Raw genomic sequence first — 9,840 nt, 5'->3', positions numbered from 1 at the left:
CATTTCACATTTTGAAGAAGAATTTAAAAGACTTAAGCAACGAACTCCATAATGCTTAAAAAAATTCATATTGAAACATTCGGCAAATAAATAATCTGTAGTACGCAATGGTTGTTTACCAATTTCCTGGGTTTTGTCTCAAAATACACACACTCTTTCCACAAATCATCTCAATAATACAAGTAAAACTATTGAAAGATTAAACAATTGAGCTAATATCACATTCGTCCATATATTTTTATTAGCAAACAAATTGAAACTTAAATTAAAGCGTAATTAATTTTTTACGTGTGAACACTTTATTCCTGACTTGGATGATTCTTAATGTATTCAATAGACTTGATGATGTGTTCTGGGATAGGATGAATCCACTTGCTGTTTGGATCGGGATGGAAACCAGTATCATCAGCGTTATAAGTCCAGCCAACTTCTTCACCTTCCGGCGAGATGAATCGGAAAGAGCCATCCACCTTCCAGACGTCATCACCCTCCAAACGACCTTGCTGTTGTAGGCTCACGCCATTGTCGAGTTCAAGTACGTAGTGGAAGCGATCGGGTTCAACTTCTTGCTCGCTCCTCAGAACATTGGCTTCCTCGTTGGCGAAAGCGATGGCCAACATGCAGGCGAATACAATCTATGCAATAAGAAGAAGAAGAAAATTATATATGTGATAATAAAACTAATATTTTTATGTGGATCAAAATCAACTCACAAGGAATTTCATATTTTCTATTGCTATATTTGTGACTGATGCCGAAGAACTGATGCTTCAAAAAATTAGGTGTTCTATATTTATACTAAACTAAATGCATGCAAATTACTTGCTTTGCCATAAACTATAACTTGTTGAATACTGCAACATATAAATATACAAAGAGAGATGTACAAATGACCGTCCAATAAAATACATAGAAAATTCAGATAATTTTCTTTTTAATTTTATTTTTCAGTTGTGTACAAAATCTGTGATTAAATCTAGTTAAATGCTATGCTAATATCTGCTTGCGAACTTCCAAACCGGAAATTCGCATTTTGATTAACCAAATAAGCGCATCTGTTGATCGATTCAGAGTGTTAGTTTTATATTTCACATAATTTAATTTCATTTGGAGAGAAATGAGAGCAATTATTGCATTCGTATAAAAAATGTTAGTCAAGTTGTTAAAAAATTATCAGAAATCTGGTAAGTTTCAGAAAGTTTCAGCCAGATAATTTTTAATTTTGTTCATTTAATTATTTTTAACTGCAATTTGTAGCAGCTAAATGGATAGCTAAAGCGTATGACCACCACTCGTTGTTCGGTAGTTCAAACCGAAAACGCGACAAAAGTTTGAACTTATGAAAAGGACATTGTTAAACCGCCGAGCAGTTGGTGTTTTTATTCGAAGAATAATCGAATAAAAATTTAGATCCGTTGATGTGTTAGCTAATTAGAAGAGCCATATTGCAAATAGGATATACGGAAAGTATCAAAATTTTCTGCTATAAGAATTAATAAGATTGGTGCTTGGAACATAAAGAGCTCAAAACAAATTGAAATAGATCTATATATTATCATGGTAATGTTTCAATAGTTACTTTCAGCTGAGAACACCCTCTAGACGTGAATGGAGAAGAGGTTAGGTAGGGGAAGAGATTACTATCCCAATCTATACCGACGTGTCCAAAATGTATTGCGAAGTAGGTGGTATAATCCGAGGATTTTGCATATCTATCCTCTACATTCCAAACTCAGCTAGCATCTTCTAAACGGAAGTACTAGTCATAGAGAAGGCCCGTCGAGTCTTACTGAATAACTACGGAAGGATACAGAAAGCTACCATATACACAGAAAGCCTCTCTAGAGGAATCCCAGCTTAAAATTATATCGTTCCCGCTAGGAACGATCAAGAGGGAGCTCAATACAAAATTTGAACAAATAGCTCAGAACAGATGGCAGTCTATAACCAAATGCGTGATAACGAATCAGATATGGCTAAAATATGACAAGACAAGAACTAAAAACTTATTAAATAAATCCAGAAACAGTATATACGGACTTACAGCTACCATACGGGGCATTGGCCATTTGGAGAACATGTGTTAACAATGGAAACGCCCTATAACAACATTTACCGCAGCTGAAAACTCGAAGGGAGTAAGAAAACGATTCTACACTTCCTCCGTGAGTGCCCATATCTATCACAAACCCGATAGAAACCTTGGAATCCAATAGGTACCAACCCTTGGATATCTATGAAATGGTTGAACGCAACGATGAAACGTGATAGCAAAATTTAAAGTGTACAATAACAACTGGCAACCCTAATGAAATGGCGCCACCTTGTATTGGTATTCCCATGTACTGAATTCATCTTTATAATAGTGCTGTTGCTTTCAAATGTGAATATACTTGTATTGACAAGTGAGCGAACTCAAATAAAGCTATAATCGTGTGTGAACCAAATTGCATAGGTTAATGTAATAATGGCTGTTCGATTCAGCGCTGCTCTGCTCGCTATCTTTGTACAGTTTTACAATTGTGAATGACTCAACTCACAAATGAAAATACAAATTTTGGTTATTTTTTTAATTTTACAAACTAAAGTCTTATATATGTATATCTCTCTATTATATTATATATAAAAATTTTCTGCTGCTGTCGAGAATCAACTAACATAAGAGCGAGCTAGCTCGCGCTCGGCGGGGGGCGGACGTAGGCGAGCGAGCGAAGCGAACGTCCCGGAGCGCAGCGGAGGGCGCCTAGTATACATATATAATAGTTTACAGAAAACAAAACTAAGGGGTTACTAAAACGTTTTTTGACACGACTCACAATAGCACAATTGCGCATACGTCAGAGGACAATATAGCGTAGGGCTTTACTACAACTGCTGTCTGTTTGCTTGAATATCTTGTGTAGTTTGTTCGAGTGGCTACTTTCCAACGCTTGGCGAATCGAAGGCAGCCAATGACTTTTATATTATTCTCTAAACAAAGTTAAGCAATTATTTCTGAAATATAATATTTTGAATTATCTTTTTGCCTCATTCAATAGAAATATTGTTTTAATTCAGTAAAAAACAAACGATTATTTATTTTTGTTATATTAATTTATACCTGAAAAAATATGGCGATTTGATAATATGAGACGGTATAAACAATTTTTTTTACTGAAACGGTACTTAATGGTGACCTAAATCTTGCATTTATCTGTGTCAACACATTTGTGAGGTGCTTAGTTCATAAATGTTGTCTAGTTCAAATCTTGTTCAGTATATAAACAAAAATCCTTTCCCCCACCGACAATAAAAATATTGCTGATATGGAACAATAACGGAAACTTCTGGCAGTACATGTTAAGACAGTTTCGAAATGCTACTCGAAAGCTAGTTTAGCATTTTCGGCTCAAAATTTTCATTCAAACAAATGCATGACTAGTATGATAATATATTCTATATATACACTTTAGTTATATATCTGGCATTAATTCATCTTTGGAAGGAGTAAACGACAGTGATAAATTCAGATAAAATCCAAATATTCAATGGATATGCAAATGTGCATAATGCTTCCACTTAATTTTTTTCAGAAACTGGTTTTCCGTTGAAATATTCCAAAAGAGATAATTTTTGTGACAAGAATGAAAAGTTTGAACCATAATAGTGCATTAGAAATATTTAAGGCAAGTAAGAAGGGATTCGACTTAGACCGAATTCGTTTTAAGTAGAAAATTAGAATGCGACAGAATTTTCAACTAATCAAGTTAAAAGTGTTTAGATAACAAATTATCTTTTGAAACATTTCAGATTTCAGTCCTCTTCTTGAGATAGTTTCACTGACGTATGCTTCGCACTTAGTTGTAGGGATGAAATTTTCTAAAAAGTTAGCTGTCAAAGTTAAAAAAAAAAAACTGTACGAAACCACCAATTCATTCTTCCAAATTTTGTCACCGAAACATGCCAAGAAATGGGAACGGCAATCGACCGTCTAAGTCATGTGATTTGACTCCGTTAGACTACCTTTTTTGCATGTATATTATTATAAATAAATTTAGTCACATAGCAGTTAGCTAATCAAAACTAAAATACTCTGAGCAATATGATGCGAGTGTACAAAAATATTTTATTGCACCACATTCAAGCTCACTTCGTTTCCGGATATTTTGCTAAAAACAAGCAAACAAAATATTAAATCATCGGTATACAATATATTCTAGTGAATTCGCACTAGAAAAGACATCAATTATAACGCCCTCTTTCTTTGTAGATGCTCTTCTATAGATGCTCGATTCTGATTTCTGTTGCTAACACAAAAAACGGCAAAAGCAGCAGTAACTGGAAATTAAAACAGCGAAAGTAACAACAAAGTCTAAGAAATGTCAACAGATATCCAACAGATTTAAATATGCAACTCTAACTCCATCTAATTCAATAGTCGACGCAATACAGTGCAGATTAGTTAAGCGAATGGGGAATATATTATTTTGCATACATTGTTATTAATTATGTTTAAAATTTACTTGATTTGCCTTATAATTTTACTGGTGTTTCTTTAATGTTTAGTTTCCAATCAGGTGAATGTTATTTTCATACCTTTTATAACTATAAATCCGTCCGTTGTTTGCAAGTTTCTAGAAAGAGAGAAAACTATTTTAAAAGCACGCAGCTATATTTAAAAATATGTCCCTGGCGAACTATGAGCTACAAATACAATACATTGCTCTCTCTCTAAGATCCTCAGCCCAGTGTGCTGTTTTTTTCAGTTTTTTTTAATCTAAACGCTCTTTGTATCGTTTTAATGATGATCAAAATAATGAAAATTTAAGCGTACTCAACCTTGTTTCCTTGAATGTGAGGTTCACGGTCTTTCTATTGGCATTACATTTTCATTAATATAGGTGATTATGTGACAATGAAAACCGATTCATATATTTTGTCTTCATATCCGCAAATTAAGTGTATAACAAATCGTTCCATACTTTCATCCATGATAATATATAATAAACAATAGTAAGTTCGTATGTTTTATATATTTAATAAAATTATGTGAAACATTTCTCTCAAGATACCACCTGAAACGAAAATATACCTCCTCTACAGATTCTGCTTGAATTTAAGTTATGTGTACTTTTATGCATTTTGAGTGATACAATTTTTAGTATATTGAAAAAAAAATTAGGGAATTTGGTGTGTTAATAAACACTATTTACTGAAAAAAAAAAACGATATTGATATCAACAAGCGAGTTCAGCGCAAAGCAAACAAATAAAAAATATATACAAAATGATTTCGGATGGTCGCTTAATAACAATAATCGAGATACCTGACGCTCTAAAGGTTATATGAAAGCTTTGAGAAAAGTAAGTACTGCGTAAGCTCAATATGTTGCACGAAGTGAACCTTGAAATGATTTTGCATTCAGCGTACTCCCCAGATCTAGCACCGCCACCTTTACTGCAAACATGATATCGAAAAGTTGAAAGTGGAAATATCGTCGTCGTTGGCAAAATTTTTTAATAATAAAAGCAAATTTTTCAAAATTTTGTTTATAATAAACTATGCTAACCTGCCTTAGAAATACGTACAGCGAAGATTATTTTTAAAAATACTTTTTTGACCATGTTGAATAGCTAAGTGTCACCCTATGAAAGAGAGGAAAATAAAGTCCTCTTATTTATTGGCTCTATAACTATATTCGTGCGGATCGCCAAGAGATGAGACTTTATTACTATTTCAATGTCTCAATATTCCGAACATGGGTTTTTTCAGGTAGCTCTTACTCATTACTTTAATATGAAGAAACCCTCAGCTGAAGGTGATCATATTTTGATCGAAGTCGAAGTTTATGGTAAACATGCTCTAGCTGAGCGAACGTGCCAAAAGTGGTTTTCGCGATTTAAAAGTGCTTATTTTGGTTGAGAAGACGAAGAACGTCCAAAGCGCCCAAAAAAGTTTTAAAATGAGGAATGCAAAGTTATATGAATTAAAGACAAGAGACGATTTTGCATGCCAGAAATGTTGCTTGAACGCTACAAAAGGAAGTCGTTTTTGCATTGAATTGTAACTGATAATAAAAAATGGATCCACTACTACAACTCTAAACAAATTAAGGGCAAAGTCGAATATCCATAATGACAAGGTCATGATCTGTATTTAGTGGAATCAGAAGGGTGATCTGCATCATGAATTTCTAAAACTGGGTGAAACCATCAATGGGAAATGCCACCGAAAACAAGACAACCACGCATCAAATGGAAGTGTGCGATTGCCGAAAAATGACAGACTAGACACAAGACAAAAATTACACAGCATATTAACGCTCGGCCTCATGTTGCAAGACCGATTAAAACCGGTAAACAGGGGCTGGGAAGTTTCGACTCACTCATCTTACAGCCTAGACCTTATCACTTCTGATTACCATTTGTTCCGATCGATGCAGAACAGTTCACGGTATCAAAAATTGACTGAATTCATTCTTAGCCGACAAACCGGCGCAGTTCTTTTGATATAGAATCCACAAATTGCCAGAGGGATAGGAAAATGTTATATAAGTATATAGTTTCAATATAGTTATAGACCCAATATTTCTTCTATCGTAATAACGAATGTATCTATGCTTATGAGTACCGTGGCCGAGAACGTTGAGAGGTGGGAACGCGACTATAATAGCTTGATGACCAAATGACACTAGGAAAGCCTTAGAATTTTGTTATAATTTTTATACTCCTGCAACAAGTTGCTACTGAGTATAATAGTATCACCATTTCCACGCCCACAAAAGACCATTAATCGAAAACCTATAAAGAGCCACAACTTAACTCCACAAAAATATACAAGATTCAGTGTAACGTACTGTATTAGAGGGGAAATTTATGGTTGCAAATTTTAAAAAGTGGGCGTAGACCCGCGATATATAAAGTTTAATGTACACATCTCCTCAACCATTCAAGCTATAATAATCAAATTCGCTCACGAACAAAATTTTTAGTACCTCTACCCACCTTGTGGAAATGGGTGCATTTGGACTATAACCCCGCTCACTCTCCATATAACGGTTTTGTTAAAAACTACTAAAAGTGCGATAAATCTATAAATAAATGCGTCAGAGACACAAAATTTAACACCAGAAATGTACAGAAGGGCTTTATAAGATCTGATGTCGAATTTGGACGATGGTCACCGCCCACATTTAGGTGAAAATCCATATCTTGAGACCTACTAAACCGATTTTGATGTACATCATTATCCTAGCATTCCTATATTATAATGCAAAAATGGGCGACATCACACAAAAAACAAGCCTACTTCCCATATAACACAATCTTAAATTCAAGCTACATGAATAGTGCCTTTGAGGTGTTCCACCTAACGATCAAATCGAACCACAACTGTTCAAGCCCCTATGTACCGAATATGTGGATTCCAGTTTCGTTTGGAAACTTTTTATCGAAAATATCAGTCAATCTGTTAGATATATTATAGAAATTCAGGGGAAATCCTTTCCTAATAATAGTATGCCTGTATGTCAGAAATGGGTTGAATCGGATTAATAATTCCCTTAACCCCCATATACCTAATAGAAAGGTTTTCGAAAGTCCGGCTGATTTTATACCAAATCTAACGGCAAATATGTGGGTTATATTAATTAAACTGAGAGAGCGTGTTTTTCTGATAACGGTGTATCCTTGTGCCTAAAATGGATAAAATTGGGGGAAAACTTTTTTGGTGATGGTATGTGAGTTAGCAGAGAGCATCTGTTTCTGTTAATAATATGTAGTAATGCCAAAAATAGGTAAAATCGGGCCAATACTACACCCATCTCCCATATATATATATATATATATCCGTATATTTTGGTCGGTAAGTAGGATATCTTAGTAAACTTAACTGAACGTAGAATATTGGATATACTATAGTTTAATGCCGAAATTATGTAAATTTGGTCCACGAATTACCCACACTCCCATATAATAGTTTTGAGTATATGAGTTTTATAGTTTTAAAATTGTTTGAAAATATGTTCTTCAGTATACCTGAGCCATGTCCAAAAAAACGCAATCGGCCCGGATATTTTCTGTCCCCAATATACCCTACATAGCGATTTCCGACTTCCCACCTGTCATAAAACCGTTTAGATTAGTCAAAATATGTGAAATTTTTATAAAATTCAGGGGACAAGAACTCTTTAAACTTATGAAGGTATTTCACCAGGTTTGATCCTTGCAAGTTGCAAGAGTAAGAAATATTTGGTTGCACCCGAACTTAGCCTATTCTTACTTGTTTACTTTATTATTAAATTATTTTATTGTTGTATGTATTTACAGATGATAATAAATAATAGTTATTTGATAAGATACTGTTTTTTTTATCTGGCAATATATTTGTCCGCTTTCCGGGAACTCAGTGATTCTCCACAAACACCGTTTTCGCTAACAGAATATAAGAGTTATACATATATTTAAGAGGAATTATATACATATATCTGTAGGTACAATTGTGAGCGTATTCATGCTTTTATTACTTAACACCTGTGCATGCTGAGAATTCTTATAAAATAGTTGACAAACTCTTTATAGTTCGCGAGCATTTCATTTGAGTCGCCATGAATTTTGGATGTTGATGAAGATCTCCTTGATGGCCGCCGCAATACCAAATGACTAGAGAATACCAAATGCGAAGGAAGTCAGTAACCTCGATAAGTGTAGCGCAGTGATAATAAACAAAAGCAACAAAAACATACTAGGCAATGGCTTAAAAGTTAAAGCGGAACAGAACCTTTTGCTTCCAGCGCATGTCTCAAAATTGCGAATGTGAAGGGGGTTTACTTAAAGAGGAAAAGTGAGTATGAGTTGTTGCTTTAACTATTACATGATATTTGAATTAAATACATATTTGAAAAGGAAAATTATATAAATAGGTAAAAATATTTTTTGCTAATCTCAGCCCGTAAAATTATGACTAACCTTATTGTTTTATTACAGTTGATATTTATTCATGTGGGTATGGATATGGTTGTATAGGTACATTTTATAACGCGATCTGTTTGTTCGTGAAAAAACAAGCTTTTGCTAAATTGAACAAATCTTTTACTTTCGCTTTTAATTTAGTAAACCACTTACTTATCTTGCTTTACACAAAGCCTGGACTATACTCATCTACCTTTTGGTATCAACACCATTTGTTTACTTACTGAAAAGTGAACTTTCGTCACTCCAAATGATATTCCTCATGAACTCATTGGATATGGTTCTTGTGTAACCCTCATTTACATCTTACCATTAATTTAACCATTTACTTTTATTGAAAATGTATCACCGATTTTTTTCTTCGCCGAGTTTTTGTATTTAAGCTGGTGGAAGAATCGAATGGTCAAAAGTCCACGAACTGCTAATTTTTTAAATTAAATTTGAGAAATTTCGTAATACGTAATTTTATAATATTATAATCGCACACAACTTTGTAAGCACGAGCATACTACACATAAGAGTATATACAATAATAATTCAAGAGTGCCATTATTGCTTATTAAAATATTTTTGCGGTTCATCGCCGTTGTGCAAACGCATAGCAGCTGGAATTTTTTTTATAACTTATGATAAATCGAAACTGGAAAATTGCAATTAAATTTGTAAAACTCCCCGCCACTAAATTGAAGAAAACCTTGAGAGCACTCACATACTCACATATTACCAGATGTGCCAAAAATTCATATTTCAGCTGACAGGCCAACCAACCCACTCCAACCGCAACTGATCATTATTATTTGATTATTTTCAAATTGACATTAAACCATGTAAAATTTATTTACAAATTAGCTGCTTAAACGCACACACTTATGTACGCTTCTATGATTTTATG

General features: G+C 33.9%; 1 protein-coding gene across 1 annotated transcript; it reads right to left on the bottom strand.

The window, feature by feature from the left end:
* Nucleotides 1–213: 213 nt before the first annotated feature.
* LOC106624312 (larval cuticle protein 9) lies at nucleotides 214–755 on the bottom strand. Its single transcript, XM_014244016.3, has 2 exons — nucleotides 714–755; nucleotides 214–635 (listed from the first exon to the last, which is right to left on the bottom strand). The coding sequence occupies exons 1-2, from the start codon at nucleotides 723–725 to the stop codon at nucleotides 300–302; spliced, it is 348 nt and encodes a 115-aa protein (XP_014099491.1). The 5' UTR covers nucleotides 726–755; the 3' UTR covers nucleotides 214–299.
* Between the last annotated feature and the right edge of the window lie 9,085 nt (nucleotides 756–9,840).

Source organism: Bactrocera oleae, chromosome 4 (genome assembly GCF_042242935.1).
Source record: "Bactrocera oleae isolate idBacOlea1 chromosome 4, idBacOlea1, whole genome shotgun sequence".
Classification (NCBI taxonomy): domain Eukaryota; kingdom Metazoa; phylum Arthropoda; class Insecta; order Diptera; family Tephritidae; genus Bactrocera; species Bactrocera oleae.
The sequence above is the reverse complement of the archived record's forward strand: the minus strand, read 5'-3'. Positions and strand labels throughout refer to the sequence as shown.